This window comes from Candoia aspera, chromosome 8 (genome assembly GCF_035149785.1).
Source record: "Candoia aspera isolate rCanAsp1 chromosome 8, rCanAsp1.hap2, whole genome shotgun sequence".
NCBI classification, from domain to species: Eukaryota; Metazoa; Chordata; class Lepidosauria; order Squamata; family Boidae; genus Candoia; species Candoia aspera.
Genome location: NC_086160.1, coordinates 66,791,241 through 66,819,041, shown reverse-complemented (window position 1 = coordinate 66,819,041; position 27,801 = coordinate 66,791,241). Strand labels below are relative to the sequence as shown.

General features: G+C 41.6%; 1 protein-coding gene across 3 annotated transcripts; it reads right to left on the bottom strand.

Annotated features, from left to right (window-relative positions):
• Positions 1 to 255: 255 nt before the first annotated feature.
• TMEM150C (transmembrane protein 150C) lies at positions 256 to 27,479 on the bottom strand. Of its 3 annotated transcripts, XM_063310378.1 has the most exons (10): positions 27,301 to 27,479; positions 23,919 to 23,982; positions 16,112 to 16,391; positions 13,420 to 13,501; positions 10,214 to 10,267; positions 8,150 to 8,182; positions 7,930 to 7,997; positions 4,835 to 4,962; positions 3,043 to 3,220; positions 256 to 870 (listed from the first exon to the last, which is right to left on the bottom strand). In XM_063310378.1, the coding sequence occupies exons 3-10, from the start codon at positions 16,353 to 16,355 to the stop codon at positions 659 to 661; spliced, it is 999 nt and encodes a 332-aa protein (XP_063166448.1). In that variant the 5' UTR covers positions 16,356 to 16,391; positions 23,919 to 23,982; positions 27,301 to 27,479; the 3' UTR covers positions 256 to 658. The 3 variants fall into 3 exon arrangements, with proteins under 3 accessions (XP_063166448.1, XP_063166450.1, XP_063166449.1); XM_063310380.1 differs by lacking the exon at positions 16,112 to 16,391; XM_063310379.1 differs by lacking the exons at positions 23,919 to 23,982; positions 27,301 to 27,479 and having other exon boundaries at positions 16,112 to 16,733.
• Between the last annotated feature and the right edge of the window lie 322 nt (positions 27,480 to 27,801).

The following is a 27,801-nucleotide window of genomic DNA, read 5'->3' as shown; positions in this document are numbered from 1 at the left end:
ACTTATTGCAGGTAACAAGACCCTTCCTATCCATCTTTCATAGTCACTCGAGGTGCAGCTGCACATACATACATACATGAATGACAGTTGTTCATAGATCTCTGCTACGTCTTACGTAACAATGCAAGATTAAGTTCTGGCAGCCAATCACAGGAGAACTATGGGAAACAAATGTAAACCTGATGACTCAGCATCTCATGCTGTGTTATGCCTTAAGCAAAAAAAAAAAAAAGTAGGAGCAAATTGGTAGTGTGGGCAAAATGTTTCAAACTGATCCATTTCGCATACAAAGCACCCTGTCCTGAATGTGCAACAACTGTTCTAAGCAAGAAGTGGGCTGTTTTGAGCATTGGGGAAGATGCACCAGCAACGCTCAGCCTTGCAGGAGACTTGCAGGATGTTTGACAGCATCCCGCTTTGCACTTAGAACAGCCGTTCTGTATTTGAGGCAGGACGCTCCATGCTCAAATTGAAAGCGATTCAGTTTGAAATGTTTCGCACGTCCACGCAAAGAGGCATCTTGCTCTTTCTTCGGAAGAAAGCTTGGGTGACTGCAGAGACAACTTAGCAACAAACGTTAAAACACGGTAAACAAAAGGGGCCGTGAGTTCAGTCATTCAGCAGCAAGCATCCTCTGCCTGGTCAACGTGGGGTTAGGCTACACCTGATCTGTCTGATACTCAGAAGCTTCAGAGAGGCTTTCAGAAAAGCTGAGGAAATTCTCTTGATACTCGGAGCAAATGATCTCAAACTGGTAGTGTCTGAATTCCACAGCGAAGGATCCAAAGAAGCATAGGAAGCACATCACCATTCCCCACTGTACCCTCGATGCATGCATGTGGAACTTAAACTCGTTCATCAAAATGAAATCTGAAGGGGTATCAAGGAAAATACCCAGAAACACAAAGGAACGGACCGAGCGACAGGAGCAAAAGTTGAAATGGCTCTTCGAATCAGGGCTGTATAAGCTTCCTGCTGGGAAAAAGAATCTATAGCCCATTGATCCAGCGTCTGTCCCATGAAAAGCAACATTATTAAGTTAGCAGAATTGTAACCCAGCCTCTATTTGGCATCGCTTATTCAGCCACAGTTTGCTACTTTGCAAGTCATGAGAAGAAGGCCATTCCAACCAAACAACTGGAAATGTTATTTTTTTGGCTGCTAAGACTCAAGCAGACCTTGCTGCTTATGGTTTTTTCCCATGGTATATATTCATAAACACAGAGATTAGAAACGACAGTCAATATGTTACAATAAAGCTAAGTTTCTCGGGAAGCCAAGGGGTGGGCCAATTCAGGCATACGCTATCAGACTGATTGTGGCTAGGACAGGGTATTTCAAATAGTGTTTTGCACAACCCTCAAATTCCACAAGAAGCTGATGAGGTATGTGACAGATTAAGGGCAAAAAGGAATAAATAAATAAAAGTTCACTCAAACGGAGCCGATTTTCTATCCCTGGAGCTTTGTCTCTCGAGCAGGCAATCTGGGAAAATTTTCTTTCCAACTATCAGATTCCACAGCCTGAAAAGGTTTGAAAACCTTTGGCAGACAGCATTAGATCTGGAACTTTCGATAGCTCAAGCCTATATTCCGGGTCTCCTAAAAAAGGGACTTCATCAAGAAATAAACAGAATGATACAGTATTTCCTGCAGGGTATTTGCTCAAGCTATAGGAACTTTCCAGTGGTCAATGTGTTGGCCTCCAGATGTTCTTTGACTGAAATTCTCATCATTCCACAGCACTCAGTCTTGCTGCTAGAATTAATGGGAATTCAATTTCAGGGCTGCAAATTCTCCATCCTCCCTTTTCTAGGCAGAGAACATTTCACAGAGTAATCCAAAGAAAATATGAAAATTTAGATACACATAAACATACCTATCCTAGAGGAGAACCTTTTCTTCTCCACTTGGAATTCAGCTTATTCCTACTTTGGAATAAGCTAAGAAAAATACCTAGGAAATTATTTCTTCTATTGAATGATTAAACTGTTAAAAGTACAAGAGTTCTGTCTGCACTCTGCACTTCACCATGTGGACACACCTACATTCACACAACACGTACAACCCCAAGGTCCTGTCAATGAATGCAAAAGCATTGCCATGTTACTGCCACCCCCATAGTGCATAACCTTTGACCAAGACTTCAGCTTACTCTGCTGTCCAAACTAAAGACAGTCATTTAAGGTTTATGAAAAACAGAATTCAAAATCAAAATACGTAGATCACAAATACTGGTTTCTGTAAACCTGGAATGGTGGACACTCCAGGTTTAGACAACCTGGTACATCTAAGATTTTAATTAAGCAGCTATGTGTGATGAACAGGGTGAAATAAGATAGCAGCATCTGCAAACTCATTGAGTGGACTTTTGCGTAGCATATTGTGCAATCTCAGCCCCTGTATTTCAAGAGTCTTTTTAAGAAGTAAACTGGATGTTTAAAGTATATCTAGACCAAAGTTTTTCAAACCGTGACTAAGGGCAAAATATTATTATTATTATTAATAACAACAACTCAAATGCAGCTAATTTTTTTGCACTAGAGCTTTGCTTCTTTGTGTTGCAACCTGGAAAAGTTTGAAAACCCCTAATCTAGGCCATTTGACTTTAAAATGGGGTCTTCTCCAAACATCAAATGAAGCACATGAAAAGAGGAACAGAACTGAACTTACCTCTCTGCTGTACGTCAGCCTTTTGAATACTGATCTTTCATTGTTTTTTCCCTGGCACGGTTCCCTTCTGGCACTGAAAGCCAGTTGGGGGAAATCAGCCGATGACAAGAGAAATGGGGGCATGTGCCCTCTTTTTCCGTGTGCCCCACTGGATACTGATCAGAAGGCAAGTCTGATTTGTAACCACCGACTTTGTGGTCAAAGAGGCCAGACATGTTCTGTCAAATACATGCTTATGCAGCTTGGACCAAACAGTAATTACTATGCCAGTACAACAAACAATTCAGAAACAGCCTATCAGGATTCAAGCTGTTTTTTGAAAAGACTAGTCTGCACTTAGGAAAAAAAAAAGCAAAAACTTAAAGGATACAAAGGACTAGGCAGAGGGTTATCGCTGCTGACAAGACAACCCGTGGGATTCCAACTTTTCTACCTTCATTCTTCAAGTCGATTTTGAGGGTTAGCGCAGACTGAATCCAACAGGCCAGGGTGCCGAAACCAAAGGCCAAAGATGTGCCAACATTGTGTATTTCTTCATCACTGGAAAGCTAAAAAGAGCACAGAACAGGGGACCTTGGTTGATACATCCAGTGAAAAACACTGAGCCAAATTTTCCTAAGGATTTCACTTTCTATTGCTCAACTCAGAATGCCCTAATATCTCTGCTATGAGTACTGGGAGAGCTGGAGGTCTTTGCTCCCCATTCCCAAAAAGTGTTTTGCTTGTCTCTTGAACTTCCAGTGGGATAGCTCTTACATGTTTGGAGTTATGAGTTAAAGAAGGAAGTTGACATTCTTCTGGCATTTCTAAAGGAGACCAAAAGAGACCACTAAGGCAGTTCCATCCTCTTATCATCTCTTGTATTTATCCCAAGAAAAAGATGTAGGCACCAATAAGATTGAGGCTGCCTATGGATTTTAACTGCTCACCCTGTTCTATTAAAACTAGGTAAATGTTATGATCTTGCCGCAAAAGCTGGATTTCAGATTTGTGGGCCTGGCAAGTTTTTATCCAAGCCCTTCATCCCTTAATATACCAGAATCCTATTCTTGTGTAAATCCATCAGTCTTGTTTCTTGTGCTCATTTCTTGTTTTTTTATGAAGGTATCACTGTCACAAATTTGCTGAATTATGATCACAGCTGCCTGGAGCCAAAGAGGTAGCACAGAAACTTTTATGGCCTGACCCCAATCGAGACTTTGGCCCATGCAAATGCAGCTTAGGTATATCCAGAGAGCTGGGCATGGATCTTGCCATTGTTCCACCAATTTTTTTTTCCAGAAAGCCTGAAGGAAGTTCAAAAGAAGTTTGTATTGCTGAAGCAAAACAAGTGGCAGCCAAAAGATCTTGCTAAGCACACAAATACCTCCATGGCCAAGCACAGTGGACCAAATCTGGCTCAGGTGATTCAGAAGAAAGCCATTCACAGGTAGCTGGGACATTCATTAAATGGGACAGGAAACAGAGTTCTGCATGCTGTAAGCCGTAAGTGATAGTTCCCTTCACTATGTTTTACTGAATAAACCACAATAGTTTGACTTCATGCAGCAACCTGTCAGGATTTAGCATCCTTCCAGTATATTGAATTGTAGTGATGGGTATTGTAGTATTTTATTAGTAGGTTGTAGTGGTAATTTGGTATGTTAGAAGTAGAATTGTTTAGACGGCCTAAATAAGTTCAAAGTCAGCTTGTTATCAGTGCTTGCTAGCAGAAGGGGTTGTAGCTGGAAGTAGAGAGCTGTTAGGTGTGAGAAAGGAATTTCTCTGTTAGAGAGAAATCAACATTTGAAGCGGGGCTAGGACTGAGCTGTTTGATGTTAGAAAGGAATGTTTATGTTAGAGAGAAATCAGCATTTTAAGGAGGGGCGGGTACTGAGGAGATTCCTGTAGTAGCATTTACGCAGGCTTTCTTCAGACTGATCTTTGTACTTGAACTGATCACTGCATTAATAAAGAACTTTTTCATATCCCCTGATGGCTTGTAACTGAGAGACTCTGAATTAATAACTGAAGATGCGGTTCATCACACAACCAAAGCCCCAAGCCATGATTCATAAATAGTGGCTAGGTTTATGCAACACGCTGAGCCAAAAGCAACCACAGGACATTATGGCAGAGTGGAGGGTGTGACTCCAGCCAGTAAGGAAGAGAAAACAAAATACCTGGAAGTTGCCCAGCAGGGTCATTCCAAAAGAAGCCAAGCATAAGGCCACCAAGCCACTGACATTGAGCCATGGGGTTAAAACCTTTGGCTTTAGCTGAATGAAGCGGAGGACAGCCACAACCAGTGCTGGAAAAAAAAGAATGAATTGGTGACCCAGCCCTGCAACTTCAACTCCCACAATAAAAGCCATTCAACATCCAAGTGAAGACGCATTTACAAGGACAGCTACAGTCACCTAGTACAAAACAACTGTTGGCAGAGGTTGGGCAGCCCCAAGATGGATTCTCCCTTTAACTTTGTGAACTGCTAAACTAGTAAAGCCACGTGCACCAGTTCCCCCACTCCCATCCCCACGGGATTAGAAATGTATGACTGAGTTTGCCCACAAAGCTTAACTTGGTTACTGAATCAGCCTATTTCTGCATTCACAGAGTGTACTAAACCACACGTTTACTAAGCAAATGGGCTGGGTTCACATACACTAAAGAATGACCTAACCAAGTCTTTAACTAACCTGCTATATGAGCAGTGTAGCCCATACCACAGAGAGCAAGAACAAATCGCTTCTCTTACATTTTTTTGTGGCCTGTCCCTGCTCCTGGCCACACACAGGTCGCTGAACACTTGCAGAAGGGAACACTGTACGCAGAGTAAAAACGCCAAGATTCTAAATTTTGCAGGAAGCTCACACGTATAAAAAAAGACTCCCTGATACAGACATCTGGCTCCCAGCTCAGAAGTGGTAGGGTTGGGCAACAACAGTTCAGTAGAGAAGGGGAAAGGCAAGGGGCTTGTGTCTTTTCTTGCACGAGACTAGGTCATGCGTGCCTGTCTGTGAACTAAGATATCATTCCAATTCAGTTGCTACAAGACATTTGCATAGATAGAATTGTTTATCTTAGCAATTATACTGTAAGGTCTTTGCTTGCACAAGATTCTAAGGTGTATACACTCTCTCTCTCTCTCTCACACACACACACACACGCTTCCTACTGCAGACATCCACGCTGTATACATGGCTGTCCAGAAGAGGGAGATGTCATTTGAGGAATGCCAACATGTTGGGATTTACTGAAAGTGCTTGTATGCTGGAACTCCTTCTTTTTGAATGCATGTACAATATAGCACTATTTTTTTCTGGAATATAATATCAAGAGTCATCTCATTTTCTACGAAGATAGCCATATGTTTACACAAAGCATACTTAAAAGTGAAGCTGCTTCACCTTCAGACTAAGCATTCGAGTCCCCAAATCATGGATTTCTAAGCAACCCTTGAAGCAAAACACCAAGTACACATTGACCCTTCCATGCTGGCAATGCAACCACTGAATGCTTATATTTATCAAACTGGTGATTAATGCAGGAGTTGAAGGCAACCAACCCAAGGACCCATCTAGTGCAACAACCTGTTTTCGACAGTGGCTAGCCAAAGATTTCTGAGAAGCCTACAAGAAAAATAAATAAACAATACTCTCCTTTTGCTTGGTTTCTGCACTTAACACTGTATGCTACAGGTATGATGCCTGTGAAATTAGAGCTTGCACTGAACAATCCTGGCCACTAGCAACTGAAAGACCAATTTTCCATTAATCTTACCACATCTCAACGTTCATCCATGAAAACCTCCTAACTGTAAAAGCAGTTCAACGATGGACCTAATTTCAGAGACAGTGAGCCTCTTTCTCTAGGATGTGGCCAAGCAGAAGCTGCAGTGGGGAGGTTCTGCCGTGAGCAAAGGGTTAGTCTCAATGTCCTAAGATTAGATGGAACCTTGTTCTCTGGCTCTTCCTCCTTGGTCCTTCTCCTGTTACTAAAAGATGATCAGAGGAGCCATAGAACTATAGGGTCCCTATAGATTTAGTACCTTGCAGGTTCAACCATACAGGGAGGCACTAAATGAATTTCTTGCATCAGAACTTTTGTCCCACTCTTGACGGAGAGAACTTAGGCCGGCAGGAGACATGACTATGGAGTTAAGGCCATCAAGCCTGTTCCTGCTTTCTCCTCACATACGATAGGGGACACTTGAGTAAGAAGGCATCAACAAGGCTCTTGTTATAGATACTGTTCATTGCCTTACACTGTTTAGTAAAGTCAATTCTCAGGATTGTAAAAAATAATTACCTATAATCTTTTGTGCCTATCTATAACATGGGAAGAGTGACCAGCAGCCCAGACAAGGATTTGAAGAGTTACATATAAATGGTACATTATTGCTATTATTATATGCACACTCACAACTGTGTGATGTTCACACACATGCAGAGTTCTCAAACAATAGAATCTGTAAAAGTCTCATGCAAACCAATAATAATGACTGATGGTGGGTTTTTTTTAATTTAACATATGAAAAAAGAATATGAAGGCACTCATGGGTCATTACTGGAATAGTTAACACATCTTTTATAGGCCTAGTTCCTGCTGAGGTAGTAAGCTTCAGGTTTGATTGGGACCCCTGAAAAAGCAACATTTGGTGGCTTCTTCTCAACATTATTGCCCACCAACAAGCTATCATTAAGGACAGACAGCAGCACTTCCATCTTCTATTTTAATTATCCATAATGCTTGGATATGATGTGATTCCAAAGCTTTGTGGAAAATTTTAAATGGCAGCCAGTTCACAACAATTTGCAAAGAGATATTAAAAATTTGACTAGCTTGCACAGGTAAGGCAGGCCCAATTTCAAGAAAAGTGCCTAGTTTCTGAGTTTAAAGATTCCAGGTCTTTGTGCAATGCCTGGAATCTGTACCTATCCTATATAACGTGAGTCTACAAATAGGGATGGAATGTAGTGTCTATTGCCGGTTATTGACTAGAATCCCTGCATAAAGAAAGTTGGTGTGTCCGGGGAAAAAAAGATATAGCTTAGCTTTTTCCTAGACATGGTAACTTCCTTTCTACAATAATAATTGGGGGATATGGAGAAGTTGTTTCTAGCCCAAACCCAACTTTACCACCTCAGAGAGAATTTAGCCCTTGTAGCTGCTGCTCACTAGATCTCTATGACACGGATTTGGCTGAAACGGGATTCTCTAAAGTGAATTAGAAGAGGTGAAAAAAGAAGCCACACATTCTTCATGCAACGCCTACCTAGAAATGCTGCCATGTTCATGACTTGGCTAAATACACAGCTAGCAGGAGCGACATCACCTGCAATACTTCAAAAATATAATGTGTTTCATTGTAAATCTACTAAGCCTGCAACAAAAGTAAACAAATCAATTAAAAATGCATAGGGTAGAACAGGCTTTATTGGGGAAAAGAAGAAGAAGAGGGGACAAGAGAAGAGAATGGACAATGGTATTATTACCTGATATATGGCGGCTTTAAAGAACTTGGTTTGCTGTGGGACACAAAAGGAAACTAATCACACCTAAGTCAGAATGACAGCATTAGTCATTTGGTGCTATTGAACTTGTTTTGCATAGAAATACCTAGTTTTAAAGAATCGATCTGCTTCCCAACAAGATGAAACAGAACTCTGATTGCACTCCACCAAAAAAATCTACAGCAGCCTTCTCCAATCTGGGCACCTGGGCATGTGAACTTCTACTTCAAAATTCTCAGCAATTTAGAGTGCTGGGGGACCCTAGAGTTCAGGATCCACATATTTGGAGATGCATGATTGGGGAAAGCTTTTTATCTTAAATAACAATTGCTGGAAGTCCCTGGCTCTGGAGCCACATGGAATTCTTTTTGTGCATTACTCTTCAAATTATGCCCCAATCTCCTTCCCCATTACGTTCTCCCAACCGTTCCTATCCTCACGAGAGCTGGTCTCCATTCCTGAATGAAGCTGTGTGGATATGTATCAACTGCCCAACATGGAGAGCCATCGTGATGTGTGTGCAAGTGCATATATCAAATAGTTCTTCTCATGATCTTCCCTTCACCCCAGCACTAGGGATGGGGCATGCAATTCTGTTCCTCTCCCTGAGTTACACAGGAAGGATGGGTGAATTCCATCTCCTTCCAAGCATGGGGCAATGATATGTGCGCCTCTCCTCCTTACTCTACTTGGCAGGTATGTGCATGTCTGTTTAAATGAGACCAGAAGGCCTTTGGTTCTGAATCAGAAGGAAAAGAAGGAAACCCAGCAGGTGTTTGTGACCCAAGCTATTCGCTGTGGCTTCATAGATTGCCCTTAAAACTCACCTCGATAGCCTCTCTATACCTATTTCCTCTACCAGTTGTGCTAATGGTATTTGCTTTCTCAAGCTATTTTGCATACACAGCAATTCTTCTAGTGGCACAATTTTATTAGTAATTATCTTTGCTGGCTCAATATGATTATTTTATTATTTGGTGACATCCCTGAAATGGCTGACTTGCTCCCTACCCTCAGCAGGTTTCCATCTCTCCTTGACCTCATTCTTCTGGGTGTTTTTTTTAATTTTTACATTAATATAGTGGTTACATACTGGAGAGTATAAGGTTTACAAGGCATAGTGATAATCAAGACCAGCACCGTTCTCTGTGCTGCCATTTGGTGACTGGACTCAACTGGTAAATCTCAGAATGCTGCTCAAAAACAAAACAAAGAAGAAAAAGTAGACCATTCACAGCCAAGACCCTTGCGCTATATGGCTCAGAACGGTGAGATGCTTGTGACCAAATGCACAATCAAACAAGCTGAGTATCTCTGCTTTGTTTTTTCCTACTTTCGGTGCACCACACTTGGGCTATTGTTTACATCATATTGGCTTATTAGTAGAAAATAGGCTAATGCCCATGAATGCGCTCTACTACGGCCGTGCAATACCTCAGAGTCAGCTCCCCAAAGGTTGTTCAAAGCGGATGGGAGCAAAATTATAGCACTCATCTACAACTTTTTAAAGCAGCCATGTCTTTTCCTGGGATCATGCAACTGCCATTCCCATCCCGCCTCTTGGTTATATTAACATCCATACATTGCTTACTTGGCAGCCATGTATATTTATCTTGTATTTATCTTGTATTTTAATTGTTTTAATTGTAATTGTTTTAACTGTTTTGTGGTTTTATTGTTCTAAGCTGCCCAGAGTCACTTGTTGAGATGGGCGGCTATAGAAATCAAATAAAAAAATAAAATAAAATAAATAAAGACACGGCTACTTTATACAGATAGTGGTTATCCTCACAGACTTGTGTATTTCAAACACCTTTTGGGAACTGAATCCAAAGCACTGCACAGCCTTAATAAAAAGCATTAGTGTGTATACCGGAATATCGAGTTGATAAAAAAGGCTTACATACTGCACTCCAGGCTTAAAGGAAGCTAATTCTATTTCATTATAGATGGCCACAGAGTAAAACACCCAACACTGTTTTGGAAACAAGTCTGGTGGAGCCTTCAAATGCCAAATAATAAATATTAGAAAAATTAGTGTATTACCTGTCTGGCACATTTAGTGGACGAATTTTGTGGTCCTCTACTGCTATAAAATATCTGCCAAAATAGGAAAGCAGAAGCATAGAAAAAGTTAATAAAACTATATCTCACAAGGAAAATGGATGTGTATGTAGGGATACTAGAGCTGGGAGCTGGAAAGAAATTGTTCAGCAGAGGGTCAGAAAGGAGCAGGTGTGAGGAAAGAAAGATGGGGTCAAGAGGAAGGGGGAGATCAAGAAAGTTGTGCTTGGATGGAGTTGATAAGGTCCTCTAAAAAGAGAGAGATGACAGGTTTAAAGAACCAAGGGTAATTTATGAAGTGGCATATGGATATCATGAAAACAAGAATGATTGGAAGGAATGGAAAGGTATGGAGATAGTATAGGGAATGGTGTTGATGTACAGTAAAGAAGTTATAGATAGGTTTTCTTTTTTCATATATTGTGCTTCTGATTTCTTTGGCTTGCTTTTTTTTTTTACTTTCATTCCACCCTTGCATAATGTTGCTGTCCCCAAAAGGGTGGATATGTATCTATGTATATACTGGGTGAAAAAGCAGCTTAACAGAGAATCCAGTAAGACATCAGCCTACAAGATCCTTAGATAATCCTGGGCCAGAATCTTCCAAAACACTGGGTTGAGAAGGGTTACTTTCTGCAAAGCAGACAGATCAGAGCCAGATCTGTAGGGCTCTACCGTATCGTTGTGACATCAAATCCTTGCAGGATGATGGTACACCTTCTGGCCAACAGTAGAATTGGTCCTGCATTGCCATCAAGATTTCTTTCTTCTGCCAGAGTCACTGGTATCTTTTGGCAGGAGCTTAAACCTGCTGCCCTCCAGATGTTTTGGACTACACATCCCATAAACCCTTGCCATTGGCCATGCTAATTGGCACTGAAGGGAGCGGAACTCCAAACCATGGGGAGAACACCAGATGATTTCCTCTGATTTATGATGAGAGATGGAGCTTAAGGGTATGGCATGGTCCTTTCAAAGTAACAAACATTATACCTTGAGTACAATCCAAGAATCTGTTAAGCATCCTCCTTTGATTCCATTTGAATCCACTGGATTTAAATGTATGTAAATTCCTGAGGATTAGCATGCTAAGGTTAGGATGTCAACTGCAATGTGGTTATAATAGTAGAGGCACCTTTCTAAGATGAGTCTATATTAATGAAGGCCATTTTTGGACACTCTTCTTCCTTATATAATCAGAAATTTATACTCAGACCATTGGCCCAATTAGCCCAAGACCGTCTGCAATATTGGCAGATCTCTTCAGATTCTAAGACAGAGAGATTTCCTATAATCAGAGAACTTCCAAGGAGTCAGCCTAAAACCTTCTCCATTCATAGCATGTGCTTGCCACTGAAAAGGGATCAGGTGGGATCACTATAAATCCAGTCCTGCAAGGAAAAATGTTAAAGTGGCATAGCAAGCAATTTTTCAAAGCCTATTAAGCAGGGAAAAGTTGCTATAATTGCTATAATTATGATTCCAGTCAAAGGTATACATACAGAGAGCCACTATTAGAAACCAGGAGATCGTGAGTTCTAATCATCTCTCAGGCATAGAAGTTGGCTGGATGATTTTGGGCCAGTCACTCTCTCTCAGCCCAACCCACTTCACAGGATGCTTGTTGTGGAGAAAATAGGAAGGAGGGAGCATTAGGTATGCCACCTTGAGTTCAACAATAGATGCAGGATATAAATCGTATTCAAGCCTATTTGAATAGGATGTTCTCCTTGAAATCTTATGGCATGTTCACATGTCAGGGACAGCCATCGTGTTGGCTTGACTGGACAAGCCATCACTTCCTGTGACAATCAAACACAGAATAAGTTATAATTTACTGTTAAGGAGCCTTTACTCTTAGCAGATAGTGGTGCCTGGCTAACCTTGTCTGAGGCTGGAAGTTAAGCAGCATCAGGCCTGGTTAGATATTCAAGGAAGGGGTTGTAGAAATCAAAGCAACAGCCCTAAAGCACAAAACGTTGAGTTCCTGGAGAGGAGTCAGGAAATCAGTCTAGACCAGTGTTTCTCAACCTCAGCAACGTTAAGATGTGTGGACTTCAATTCCCATAATTGTGGGAGTTGAAGTCCTCACATCTTAACGTTGCTGAGGCTGAGAAACACTGGTCTAGCATATGCAGTGGCCAAGTAGCACCCTCAACATGAGGGCCTCTTCCATTTTTAGCTCACCCAGAACCCAGGAGTACTAGAGCCAAAATTCCCCACAGGTGAGAGTATGTTGGTATGGGGAGGAAGGAGTGAATAATTTAAAAAACTGAGGCAGGATTAGCTTTCCTATCCTGTGCCCAGTGATGAAATGGTGCCTGGCAATGCTTCTAACAACAGTGTGTGGCGTAAGTGAACTCACAGGACATTACAGAAAAACCCAACACAATTACTGTTCTGATGGCTGATGCAGTTGTTTGTGGGGGGGGGGGGGTTGGATGTCTCTCATGGTAGGGTGTCCTTGTGGCGTAGCACTTCATAGGAACAGACCCACTGCTTCCTTTTAATTTCTTTGTTCATTTGTTTCCACTTAAAATATCTAGCCATCTCGGGAAAACAGGTCGGTAATAACATCTGCTGACATTTTGTGATAGGAAATGAGATTTAGATCTTCTGCCTATGGTTCTGCAAACCATACCCAAATAAAATATTACACAAGATAAAAATTGCAAATTAAACAATGCAGAACAGGACAAGTTTTGCAGATTTGCTTATGTTGCATAACTATGCAGATTACCATCACATTTGAATTGCAGACATAGGTGCTTAATTTCTTGCATGTGTGTGCATGGTTTTTATCAGTGGCATTGTTTATGTTTGGCAAGGCAACACTGTTCAAGGATAGTACACAACAGAGAAACACTGGCAAGCTTACAAAACCCTAATTTTGCATAAGTACTGCAAAAATATAAACAAACAAACTGGGGAAAGAGACACAGCAGCCTCATGAAAAATAAGTGTCTATAATGATCACGGAATCTTGACTGAAAACACTTCCAGACAAATGTATTGTGCAACTGTCTTGCCTCATACAAGGAAAGTTGTGCTGAAAGAAACAGAGCATTCCAAGAGAGATGTTGGATTATTATAATCTTCCTTGGATAAAATGCTGTTTCTTCTTGAAACATGTTGTGACTCTTAGACTTGACTTGTATAACAACAATAATTCAGTAGAGCTTACGTACACAATCCACAGTCCTGCTGAGGTAAACAATGTCAAGACAAGAGGTAAGAACATCCATACACTGCATTTCTTCCCATCCATGCCTGAAAAAAAGAAGAAGAAAACAGGAAGTGAACTAAGCTGTGGGTAGAATGGAAGTTAACAGATTTATTTGCTGAAGACATCTTTTTTTTTTTACTAAGCACAAATATGGTGTTGCCCATATAGAATCTGGAGGTGGAACTCTTCACCCAACTTCTTCCATTTGGATCTCCTTTTCTTCTCTGGAGCAACATGATCCTATCTGATTCTGTTCAGATAAGGAAATGCAAGTAGGTTAAATAAAAAATGAGTGGAACAAAGCATCATGATCTGGTTGCTCAAACCTGATTTGGACCCCATATTCTATCCGTTATCAGGACCTCTTCCACTCCCAAGAACTGGGACAGAGAAGCACCATCACCTAGGAATTTTTAACTGGCATCCCAGAACCATTTAAAATATAAATGATATAAATATTGGGAAAAGATATGAAAGGGACACTTCCCAACACAGGGAAAGATTATCAACTCATTGATGCATGTTGACTTGGTGCCATGGTAATTCTGCAGCATCCAGAAGGTGAGAGTGCAGCTACTCATACCATGCATCTAATTTGTTCACCGGTTAAAAACCTAGAGACTACATTACCTAATACGATAATCTTGTTTTGTTTAAACCTTGGTTAGAGTTTTTTGTTGCTTAGGTACACTTGTGCAAATCCAACTCATTTGTTTAGTTGTCAGTTTAATATATTATGCAAATCTAGAAAATGATTTAATTCAGTAAGCAGGTTAAGTGTGCTGGGTGAACATAGCTATATATCCAACTAAGTTATTTGCTACTAGGCAAGCAAGTGAATGGTTTAAAATTGCTTCCCCATGTTACCCGCCCTTCAAACAAGGATAACTCTTTATATAAAGATAATGCTTCTAGTTTTTATAGTCTCCAAAACTATGAGATTCTAAGATCTCCTTATAGCAAGTTTAGAGTGAACCCATTAATAGAAGTCCAGATGAATTCCTAGATCACCTCTACATTCTTCTCCTTCCAAACAAACTATGGACAAGTTGGCCATGACAAATGTGATATTAGGTCATGGTTGAAAAATGTTATAATGAAATGTAGATTCCAACATTCAAAGCATATTTTACATAAACTGTAATGATTACACATATGTAAAATCCATAGACTGGCCTTTGTTTTGTTTCATGGACTCAGGTAACACTCCTTTCTTTGCAAAACTACTATAGAGAGGGTTTTTTTTTTTCCATGCAGCTTATATTCATGTTGTTTTTCTTACTGGCAACCCCTTTCAAGTAGTAGTAGCAGAAGTTTTATTTAGTATGTGCTTATAACTAAGTGCAGTAAATCAAAATTATATACAGTATAAACTAATATACAAATAAAATAATAAAACAACCAGGTTAAGACATTTCCCAATACAGTATAACAATCAGTGTATACAATTTCTAGTATTACCACAACTTTAGTATAAATCTATAGCAAATAGAAAGAGAGATAAGATTTTAAAGGGTGCTGTGAAAAGAAGTGTTTTAAAGGATCTTTTAAAATATCTGTAGATAAGACTCCAGAAAGCAGTCAAGAGGTAATTGATTTCAGAGAGTAGAAACTAAATGGAAAAAGCCCTAAAACATGAAGTAGCAATTCTAAAATGAGAAAAAAACTAATTGAACGTGATTGCATTATCAATGCAAGTACGCAGAAGCATGAACAGTAATTATGTTTTTCAAATAATGGAGTGTTTCTATAGGTACAGCCAGAAGACAGCCCCAGTAATGTAAAGTGATGACTCTCTTAAAGACCGAACCAATATAGGAATTGATGAAAATAAGAAATAGCAGGATATTGGGAAAGATTCACAACCAGTTTGATTCACCAACACCTTCATTGGTTTCTTACGAACCCAACAGTCAACATCAGACTGAACAGACCTCAAGGAAATCTAAGACTCACCTTCCTTCACCTGTATCATGCAGGCTGTATGCCAACATAAATTTGTTACCTGGAAAAATGAGCACTGTTTTTGTTTTCTCTGAGTAATTTCCAAGCCTGATGTCCAAACAAGGCACAGGTCAACCTCATAATCCTATTTTCCCCAGTTCCTTCCACCCCAATCCTCAGTACTTTCATATTATCTAAGATAATTAATTGAAGCTGTTACTCAACTCTAGGAAAGATGCCACCACAGATAAGACAGCAATTTCTGTCCCACCCTAACTTCCTGGTTAAGAAATCACTATCTGAGCTTAACTTCAGCATCACTGAGTAATGCTGAAATGCCAAACTTCAATTTTGCAGCTTTGAATTTCCTATTGTGGGATTATCTATCACTTTTTCATGTTTCCATTGTGACCAAATGTGGTCCTTGGCCTGGAAACTCTACAGCAGAATTATGGGATGAAGCCAGGGAAAAACCATTCTACAGTTCCCACTTATAATGGCCTTGTGGAATTTTATTTTTTAAAAAACTGTATGGTACTTGACTTTTTATGGAACCTACACCCTCCCATTATGATAAATAAAGGGCACCTTAATGATGGTCTTTTATACATCACCTGGAGTCACAAAATCAGCAGAGTTACAAAGGGAAGCAATCTAAGAATACGGGGAGGTCACATCTGGACCTCAGCCTTCATTGTAGGCTGACTCACATGGAAAGCATCGGCCGGACCTTCTGTTTGGCTGAGGCCGTGATGGCACCAACTTATCCCTTGTGGCTTCAGTGGCATTTTTAGGCCTCTCTGCCCTCTGCTTGGGTTCAAGGTGGGCCATCACGAGGCAGTCTGGAAAGCTGGCACACCAATTGCACTGCTTCTTGTCTGAGTGTGCAAGGATGAAATTAAACCTGAGGAGAAAGTGGGTCCACAGCTTTTTGCACCTGTAACCTTCCTCCATCCAAAATGGGGTGGGTAGCCACAAGAGAGGTGGATGCTGCAATGTGGAAAATAGATACAATGAAATGCAATTTACAGGGCTGCTTTTAACCTATAAAGAACTTTATTGTTCACCATTGGGTGACCTGCCAGACTATATTTCTCTACTGGAATTGGCCCAACCACTTTGTTCACCCATTTTTAGGAGATGGGATGCTGAAGCCTGGAGGCGTTGTTTTTCCATAAGGGGTTGGCTCTCTGGAATGACCTTAGCCCCAGCGTCCACCTTCCAGAAAGACCTGAAAACAGAGCTTTTTGAGATAGTGTTTAGGGAATTACAAGTATTGTACTTTTATCTTGTATTATGACGTTATTGTCTTCTTTTGAAAGCTGCCAAGAGTCTATTTAAGATTGCAGTATGATATCAATTAATGTCAATTAATAAACAAAGATATAAGCAAAAGGAGTAGTATTTAGCTCCCTAATCATTAGGCCTCATGACTGGGAGAGGCAAGGAGGGATTTCAATCAAGCAGCATAAGTTAATTCTATAGAGACTAGGAAAACAATGTACAGACAAGTGTGGGTTGGGGTGTAACTCTTCATGGAGTTTTTTGGGAGTGGGGCAACCTTCTAAATAGGACCAATACATAAAATAAATAAATAACCAAGGCAGTGTGGCAGCTGCTGAAAAAATATTCCTCTTGTGGCCTAGTTCAATATTGCCTTGATAATATGATAGGATCTGAAGAGGACTGTCCTCACACACAGGCCTAGAGTTTAAACAGAGTAGATCTAATTAGATGGTGGACCTTTGACCAGACTAAGCTATTTCAGGCCACAGCTTGGACACAGCATTGAGTGATCCTCAATATAACTGCTTCCCTGCTCTATGAAAACTAGCAAATTAGGAAATCCAGGTCAGCCCCTGGTACTGCATTTTCAACATGCAGCTTTAAAAAAAAAGCTCAGTTATTTATTTATCACATTTCTTCACCGCCCATCTCAACAAATGACTCTGGGCAGTGAGAAACAACTCCAAGTATGACCTGGCATGGTACAGATAGATGTTGCCCATCTCATTTGTTGTTTAATGCACTGATACATGGGATACAGACTTCTCAGAAGGCATTCTTCAATGCGCATCTCTATTCTTAAGGCAACAGCCTTAAGATGACTAATGATTTTCTAAAATAAAATCAGGATTACTCATTGGCATATGTTACAAGCTTCTTCACCCCCAAAATTACAGCCCAGATCACAGCCGTCAATGCACGCACGGTAAAGATCCTGTTTTAGCAAACGTAAGGGTTCACGTTTTAAAGAATGTTAAATTAGGAGCCTAAACCAATGGGCCCACATTAAGATGCAATTAATGTAACAAAAGATTGTGTGTATGAGTTCACTGGACACCCAGAGAATGTGTAATAAGAATTGGGTTTCAATTTCTATACAGTATATCAGAAGTATAATATTCTAACGCTGGGACATTGGCTCCTATGTTTTAGAATCTCGAAGACATGTCTTCATTATCTACATATGAACTGGCCTTCTACGGATAGTGTGGGAAGCCTGCTTAGCATTGCTCTGGGTGATCAGAGTTTAACTGGTTGTTTAAGATCTCAGCTTTCTATTTTACATACATTTATTTCAACTTCTCTCTCTCTTTTCAGTTTTTTCCCTATTATCTTTTCATTTCTGTACTTTGACTATTTTTCGATTTAGTTTATATATTAAAAGCAATTATGCTGGGAAACCTAGCAATGCCAGTGCCTCATATACTTCCCTCTACAGAAAGCTATTTAATATGGGGCGCATCCCAGCACTTTGTCATCTCTAGGGATTAATTTCTCCTACTGCAAGCCTAGAGTCACCTTCATAATTCATTTGCACATATAGAGGTTGCTTTAAGTATGTCAGGAAGAGTTGCAAGCATCTTTCCAGTAGCACCTGCCTTAGAAATAGGGGTATATTTTAACATTCACCACTGCAATGCTGCAATCTTGATACTAATTAGTAGCAGCTACAAGACAATAAAAAATTTCTACGTTTTCAGACCCATCCAGTGCCACAAATCAATAATATTATTATTCTAAGGCATGCATTTTCAACTCCATTCTTAGCCTCAGGACCTTCTTGCTTGCCTTAGCAAATGTCTCATGTCAGAAAATCATGGAAACATAGCAACCAGCTATTACACCAGGATTATAGGAATTAGGATGGATGGCTGAGCCCACTTTGCAACTCCACGCCAGAGATCAAGGTTTCAGCTTAATTCTGCTCTGTCGAATTTCCAAAATACTCTCCATTTGACACATGCAAAAGCAGTAGCCATGAAAATGTCTGAAGCAAGAGCTGCAATGCACCAGGCTGATGATAGAAGAAGCAATGAGCCATTTTGTATCAGTCCCAGGCTCCAGAAACTTTTCCTTGGAGGAACAGAATTGTTTGAAAATCCCAGAATCAATCAGTCTGCTGTAGTGACATTCTGCAATAAATGGCAGATTTCAGAAGAGGGTTCTGGAATTCTCTCTGACACAGGAGAGTTGTTTAATGCAGGAATATCATTAGGTCAGACAGGCTTGTCCCTTTGAAAAGGAGGCAATGCCTGAAAAATAATCTTTACAGGACATATCAGCACAGGTCAGAATAGAAAAAGTGTTGGATTTGGTTCAAGTCTGTACGAGAGTCAATCACTCCCTCTCAGCCCAACCCACCTCATTTAAGCAGTTGTGAGGATAAAAATCAGAGGAGAGCTCCATACACATTGATTAAATGGAGCAGAGAAATGCAATAATCCATTTTTAAAACATAGTTCTATCCAATTAATGCCATGCTTTCCATTCTGAGTTTCAATGGGGTTGCATGTCACCCCCATTCCTTATAAAAAAAATAGTCTCCTTTGAATAAAGCTTGACTCCTGGTGACTTTGTGAACATGTCCACATTGTTTTTTTAGCCACAGTACAGAAATGTTTTTCCATAACCGCCTTCTGGGATGTTTCTGAACTTCTAACTCTAGGGAGTTCCTGGTTCCCATGTGAGTACTAACAAGGAGGGTCAGCAGTGCTTTGGAAAATGTATTTCAAGAACACATAGCATCTACCTGCACTTCTTTAAAGTAGACATCTGGTTTCCAGGATTGCAAGGTTGCTCTCTGCAACTTTTTGGAATCCAATAGAACAGGGCTCCTCAACCCTGGCAACTCTAAGCTGTGCAGGCTTCAACTCCCAGAATTCCCCAGCCAGCAAAGCTTTGCTGGCTGGGGAATTCTGGGAGTTGAAGTCCGCACAGCTTAGAGTTGCCAAGGTTGAGGAGCCCTGCAATAGAAAGCACTGCAGAGGTCAGGCCAGACCCTGCTTAGTTTTGGAGTTCAGGCAAGTCTACGCAGAGATGCTGAGACCATTTCTTGTGTGCTCTGGCAACATGGAACACAAGGAAGATGCCATAAACTATCAGATTCAAATATGTAGCTGGTGACATGAGCTCATAGTCTCTGACATGACCATCTCACTGCAGAATGACACTTGTTTGAAAGTCATGTCATCATGTCAGGTCAAATACATTTTTGATTGGGAAGATTAGCAGCATTTATGTTCTCCAACAATGACTAGACTAGATCATGCGTAGTCATTTGAACACAGAATCTTAGTGAGGGGCATTTAGGCCATTGAGTTCACCCCACAGCTCAGTGCAGGAATCCAAATTGAAGCAACCCCTGCAGTGCTTGAACGCATCTAATGAAGGGAAGCCCATCATGCCTGTAGAAACTGGTTCCATAGTTGAACCATTCTTATTGTAGGAATACTTTCTTCTAACACTCAATTGGAATCTGTCTTCTGAAATCTATTCTTCTGGAACTAAAAGAATAGGTCTTGATCTTCTTCTGGGTGACATCTTTTCAGATAATTGAAGAGTGCCATCTTCTCCCCACTCCATCCTCTCTTTTTGAGGCTAATCATCCCCAGGTCCTACAAGCTCTCTTCACAGCACTTACAGTAGCTTCTAGTCCCCTGATTATACCTGTTGTCCTTTCTGAACCTGTTCCAAAATCTCTGAATCCTTCTTAAAAGTGTGATGTCCAGAACCGGACAAGATACAGTAGCTGAGGGCACACCAATCCAGAATAAAGTGGAACAATTAATTCCTATGATTTGTAAACTATACTCTACTTCCATTCATGCGGCTAAAAATCGGCTCTGCATTTTTGCAGCCACTTCACACTGTTGACTCATATTCAGCTTATAATTAACTATTATGGGAATAACTTCTTTACAAGAACCACCAAGCCAAGTATTCTCCTTTCTCCCTTTTATACCTACACATTTGCTTTCTTTTGTTTTATGAAGGAAATGAAGTCTTAAATTGCATTCTGCTATTTCCAGCTCGTTTATCAAGACTTTGCTCGGATTTTATTTCTGCTTTCTAAAATGTTAGCTATCCAACTGGATTTTGTGTCAACTGCGGATATGATAAGCATAGCTTCCACCTCTTCCTCCAAGTCATTAATAAAACTGTTGAAGAAAGGGCAGATAACCATGACAGCATGCGATCCCTACCATTTGCATTTTAAACATGATGAGATTTTCTTTTTCTTTTTTTTATTTGACAACTTGCATGGGTTCCAACAAGGATAGGATTTAGTCTTTTCCTCTTTAGCCTTTCCCTTCTGAAATTTTTCTCCATTATTGTAAAAGAAAAATCCACATTAAGGCATTAGCCATATTAGGTTGACTCCAATTCATAAATAATGCCAAAGCTTTCAATTTCTTAAGAACACTTCATCCAGCAAGATGATAAAGAAAGCAAAGGAAGAATGCAAATGTCCAAACTATGACACTTTCTGAAACTGAACACGGAAGAATGTTATGGATGTGTAAATTAGGTATTCTAAGGCACTAATATTGGGTCATGTTACCCTTGGTCTTGCCTAAGGATTCACTTAAGGAAGAAACAAGCATAATAAGCATAACAAGAGGCAGGCCTTCTCTGCAGTGGCACCCGCCCTCTGGAACATTCTATCCCCGGAGGTGAGACAGGCCCCTTTGCTCCCGGCCTTCCGGAAGAATTTGAAGACCTGGTTCTGCCGCCTCGCCTGGGATGGAAGGGCAATAGTTCTTCCTGGGGGTGGCTGGCACCGTAGAGCCCTCTTCACTGAATGAGATCTTATCGCTGCTTGGATTTCACATCTATTTTATTTTCTATTTATCATTGGCTGTTTGTATTGTATTTTATGGGTTTTATGGTTTTAAGTGTTAATTTTATTGTAAACCACCCAGAGTCCCCCTTTTTGGGGCAGATGGGCAGTGATAGAAATTTGAAAAACAAACAAACAAACAAATAAATAATCTTTTAAATTTATATTCCATTGCTATTGTTCAAAATCTTTTGTAAACCGCCCAGAGTTATTTTGAGATGGGCAGTATAAAAATACAATAAATAAATAAATAAATACGAGAGTTGATCCAGCTTAAAAAATATTAAAATCCACCTGTTGAAATCAATTCTATCTCCAATCATAGCAGAAATACACAAAATCCACAGTAGGTGGGAAAACCAAGAAGCTAACTAGTTTTCATCTTAACAAAGCTGGAGATAATTTTTAAATATTGTACAGTATTTATTTTTTAAACTATTACTAGTTGAATGATGATAGGGTTATAATACAGCCAGTTTGGTGTAGTGGTTAAGGCACCATGCTAGAAACTGGGAGACCGTGAGTTCTAGTCCCCCCTTAGGCACAAAGCCAGCTGGGTGACCTTGGGCCAGTCACTCTCTCTCAGCCCTAGGAAGGAGGCAATGGCAAACCACTTCCAAAAATCCTTGCCAAGAAAACTGCAGGGACTAGTCCAGGGAGTCACCAGGAATCAACACTGACTCAGAGATGATGATGAAGATGAAGATGAAGATGAAGATGAAGATGAAGATGAAGATGAAGATGATGATGATGATGATGATGATGATGATGATAGCTTCAAAATGTGCTTCCTCCAGAATGCTCCTAATGCTCCTAAATTTGCACTAAGGCCAGCATAGGAGTTGGTCCACACATCTTCAAGTTGCCAAGGTTGAGAAACACTGCCCTAGAAGACCTGGGATTTGTACAACCACAGCTTGGAATTCCAAATTAAGGAAATTTCAAGAGAAGTAGAAGGCAGAGAAGAGATCATTACAGAATGAACAGTCTCTGAGTCAGATTTCTCTGCAAGTGATTGTGTAGATACTTAACAACAGATCACTTATTATTTTATATATTAATTCCAGAAAAGAAGTGGTTCAGGGCTTGTCACATGGATTGATTGAAATGCCGCCTTTTGTACAGGTCATGGCAGAATATATTATACTACTTCCTATTTCCCATACAAGAACATCCCTCTGAGCTATCATAATAAAGCCCAGCCAAGTCTCTGAGAAAAATGACTAATCCACTTCATTGGAGAGACTGGAGATACTAAACCCACTTCCAATCTACAAAACTGCACTCAGATTTAGTTGTTGGGTTTTTTTTAAGTGAAAAAAAGCAATTTCCAGGAACGCATTACCTCAGCTTTAAAAGTCCCTAGACGCTATGCCGAAAAGCAAACATATGCAATGTTTAAAGCTCTGAACTCTGCCAATCTCAAATAATCCCAGTCATTTGTGGGCCCTGGTTTTTCCCTTGGTAATTTATTTTGATTGCACAATATACTTTTGAAATTATCTGCAGGGTTGTAAAAAGCAAAATTAGACAGAGGCATTGACCCAGTTCACATGACAAAGTAAACTAGCCTGCACATTAGCTCAGCTCATTGCCTAAATTTAGAGTATGGTTAAGGAGCACCTTAACTCCTATCTGTAATAACAGATCGTTTTATGATTATCTTATGTGAACCACAGACAGGCATGTTATCCAAACCAACATTATTGGCTAATTTATGATTAAGCAGCCATTATTCCTCCAAGGATACCAAACAAGGAACAAGACTTGCTGCAGAGCTGTGTTTCTGCTGCTCCCTCTTATTATTCTTTGGAATTGCTTTACAATCACACATTGACTTTGTTTTGAAAATAAAAGGGCAGGGGAACAACCAGCTTTCCCATCCCACGTGCAAAGGCTCTGGCTATAATCACCCCATGGTAGGTTTTAAAAGTGTTTTTGAGAAATCAACATAACAGAAACAATATTGATTAAAAGGACATGGTCAAATCACATTCTGGCACAGTTTGATGTGTAATTTGGGGCAAGTTCATTAAGCAAGTGCCTTAACCATGGTTAACTCTAATCCTGGTTTAGTATGTCATGCAGTCGCAATAGTTGAGGCTTCTAGATAATACTAATTCAGCTGAGGCTGATCATAATTAAGTGCCAGGCAAAGCAATGAAACTTAAAAGCGTTGTGATTAATTTGTTTCATTACTTTATATGGGTCTTGCTCATGACTGGCTTTCAACGACAGGGCTTATAGGTACAGGAAACATGGAGGACAATAAACAGAGATCCTACGCCTATTAAAAGAGAAGCTTTGTCCATAAATTCAGTACATCTCTTTTTTCTTTTTGGAAAGCTCCAGCATCTGGTGGTTTCTTCAGTGTTAAGGACAAAACATACCTTGCAGCGTCCAAGAACTTCCGCATATATGGTGCTTTATGGAGAGTCACACTTCGCTCTCAGCCTGCCAGACAGAAAACCATACGTCAGTTACAATATCCAAGATATGACCATAAAAAACAAGAGGCGGACATCTTGGCAGATCTACTATGGCAGGTTTAAATGACCATTTCCCATGGGCACAGATGTGTTTTCTGCACTTATGACTGCTGTACCGCACACAAAGATTAAGCAACCTGGGGCTGTCCAGATGTTTGAGCTTCAATTCCCATCAGTCGCACTCAGCACTGTCCACAGCAACGTACTGTGGGCATTACAGTACAAAATGCTTGGTTGGCTTTAGGCTGCTCAGCCCTGCTTCATTAATGCTGTTTCACTGAATCCTTGATGAACCCAGCCAGCAGCTTGGTTTGTTTGTTTTTTAAACTTGAATCACAAATTTGAAATTGCTACTTTGACTGGTACCTCATCAGTTCATTAGCTTATTAGTTAATTTGATGAAAGACTGCATTTTTAGAAACAGAACATTTTCCCCTCCACATCACTGCCTGGAGCACACAGTGATGGGCTCATGTAAATCAGCACCACAGACACAGGACCTTCATAAGGCTTTTCAATGGGATTCAAACATTGGTCTGCCAGGAACTGAGTGCAAAGCCAAAGTGATGTACATGCCTACCAGGACCAGTCTCTGATGACCGGTATCTGCAGGTATAAAGACACGCAACTGAAAAAGATTGGGCTGAAAAATGAAAAGTTGGTGGTCTGGCATTTGTGATGATCTCAGCTGCTCAGTAAAGACTAGATCACTGTTTCTCAACCTCGGCAACTTTAAGATGTGTGGACTTCAACTTCCAGAATTCCTCAGCCAGCCATGCTGGCTGGGGAATTCTGGGAGTTGAAGTCCACACATCTTAAAGTTGCCAAGGTTGAGAAACGACTAAATACTGCAGTCACACACAGATGGACATGGATGAAGCCGAAACCTTTTGCCCCAGACTTCCCAACATACCTCTCAATGTTCTGCCTCCCCAATCCTTGAAGATCACCCTTTCTCTCTTTCTCTCTTTCCTTTTCAATTTTATCTTCCCTTTTGTTCCTCTCTCTTTCTCATCTTCCCTCTGTTCAGAAAGTGGGCACAAGCCTGTGGCAACTTTTCCTTTTCTTTCTCTCTTTTTAAACTTATTGAAGAGTTTGGACATCAGCTAGAATGAAACGGCCATCACCCTGGGTGTCTTGATTTTCATAAAAAAATATGGTCGAGCAACCTTCATAATCTTGGAAGATTATGGAATCCAAAGGCAACCTTGGAGAAGATAAGAGGTTTGGAACTCCAACCCATCTTCTAACCATGAACTATGAAATTTTTAAAAAAATACATGCAGCCATGTGTGTACAGAAACATCCCTTTTTTCCCCAATGAGAAAATCAGCATACTGTGCTGAGTTTATTCCATATATCCCTATTTTTAAAAAAAATTACACTCCCACAATCAGAGAACAAAGAAAGGGTGTGGGCAAGGGAAATTCTTCCCTGTGTTCAGTGCTGCAGGCTGGCAACATAACAAAGTGGACAAATGGACAGGCAAAATTATAAGCACAAAAATATTCTCTCTATTTTAATGAAAAGATATTCCCATAGCTTACACAGCAATTGCAGCAACAAGTTTTTTCCCATTTATCCCTACCTCCATTTCCACCCTCCATTTCTACCCATTTCCCTCTTGCTTCCTGGGGTCCGTTTTCATAGACTCCAAGCCCCTTGGCACCAGGATTTGATTGTTGCTGCAAACCTAGAGTTCTCAAGAGCCATGTTCCATGGCAGCCTGTCCCAGCCCCGGCCACCTCCAGGTGTGTGGATTTGATCTCTCAAAATTCTCAGCAATGGCCACACCAGCTAGGAATTCTGGGAGCTGCAGTCCCAACACATCTGGATGTTGCCAGCATTTGGAAAGCCGCTGGAAGAAACCTGAAAATAGTTTCATCCTGTCTTAGTGGAGCTGGGGCAAAGCTCTGGCCCACTGTGGATCTCTGGAAAATGCTTGATGGTAGCTTTGGAACTTGATTGACGGTTGGACATTGGGAATTCTCTTCTGATCCTCAGTGGGTGGGGTCAGAAGGAGAATACTTAGCAGCCACTCCAGGGGTGGCATCTAAAGCCACTTATTCTCTGCCAGTTGTTCCTAAGAACAAAAATAACTCAAATTAAAGGAAGCTGTTTTCCTCTTTTTCTGACACTTGGGAGCCCATCCTTAGAAAGAAAGTCCTGCAAGGGGGTACAAGCGACTTCCTTCACAATACCACTCCCCACCTTTTGCACCCTCACTCGCACACACACACCCATGTCTCATACTCAAGGACATTTCACTAAGGAAACAACAGCAAGCACACGGCTTGGGCTTTGCCATTAGGCTGCTTGCTATGCCAGAAAAAGGGGAAAAAATCATCATCCTCACCACCTACACCACCACAGCTTTCCAAAAACGACTTCCACTAATGGCTGCAGGATGAAAATATCTGAAATACTGTAAGGGGCATCCCCCAACTGTTTGCTTTTAGGGACTGGGATGAAAGAGGCAACTCTAAGGGCTGCAGGGAGGAGCACGCTGAAAAACACAAGCGGATGGATGGGCTTCTTGAGGCTGGCCTCGCTCCAGGCAGGTGCAGCCTTACAAGAAGTGGCTATGGCTGAATGATGCAGGAAAGGGGCATCCATTCTACAGCAGGAAAAAACAACGAGCAGAGGGAGAGGCTTGGGGAGGAGAAAAATATTAATAGCACCATCTTATACTGACTTCAGCAGGAGTTACCCCCAGGGAAGAGCGCAGAGGGCTGCAGCCTGCGGATTGCAGTCATGGCAAGATGGATTTCAGGTTAGAATACTGCTGCATGCATCCCAAAGTGGGTGGTTTGTTGGTTCTTTCTCCCCCAGGCTGGTGGAGAGGGCTTACGAGCACATAAAAGCAGCCGGAAGCCAAGGGAAGGACAAGGGCTTTCTAAGACAAGGAAACGAGGAGAATAGGAGTAGTAAAATCAAGTAAAAGGGTCCTAATTATAAATACCAGCTGCCAATCCTTTGGGACTGCATCCAGATCTTGGAAATGCCTGGAAGAAGGGGAAAGTGAGTGTGTGTGTGTGGGGGGGGGGGGTTGTTAAGCACACTATATTCCCACTATTCAGAGTTGCTGGGGCTACAACGTGACTGTGACCGGACCGCAAGTGTCAGGGTAGCTGGGCTGCTGCGGGTGGTCCGGGCGGGAAGAAAGAGCACCAGAGCAGCGCCCTGGATGGGGAGGGTGGGAACGCGGGGCCGCGGAGGACGCCGAGATGAAGGAGGGGAAGGACGGGGCGCCCTGTGGAAAGCGAGCATCGGATCTACCCACCTGCCGAGGACTGGGGACCGGCCCGCCGGCGTGCCTGCGAGGAGGAGGAGGAGAAGCGGCGGCGATAGCAGCAGCCGAAGGACCACCTGGCCGCGCCGAGAGGAGGCGGTGCGGCGGGGACCTGACCGGTCTGGTCAGCCTCGCCGGGGTCAGAGACAAAGAGCGCCCGCCTGCTTCTCCCTCCGATGCTCGCAAGGGAAAAATAAGGGTGTGGGGGAACACACCCCAAAAGGGGCGTGGGACGGACGGATCCTGATAGGAAGGGGTGAGGGCGGGGCTGGGGACATCCTGGCGACGCAGGAGTAAGCCTCCGGGGCGCTGGCACGAGCCGGAGGTAGGCAGGGAACCGGGGAGGCGCCACCGGGGGCCGGACCAACCTCCCCTTTGCCCGCGGCTCCGGGCCAAGCCCCGCTGCAGCGCTTCCCGCCACCCCGCTTGGCCAGAGGGAGGGCCGGGAGGCGCTGGGGGCTGCGGCTGCGGGGCTGACCGAGAGGCGCGTGT

Bases quoted from the DNA above. Each gene is read 5' to 3' on its own strand.
- TMEM150C (XM_063310378.1), bottom strand. From the start codon at position 16,355: ATGGAGGAAGGTTACAGGTGCAAAAAGCTGTGGACCCACTTTCTCCTC. The intron at 8,183-10,213 runs GTAATACACTAA...TGTGTCCCACAG, and splicing joins CCACTAAATGTGCCAGACAG to CAAACCAAGTTCTTTAAAGC. The intron at 7,998-8,149 runs GTAATAATACCA...ATATTTTTGAAG, and splicing joins TTAAAGCCGCCATATATCAG to TATTGCAGGTGATGTCGCTC.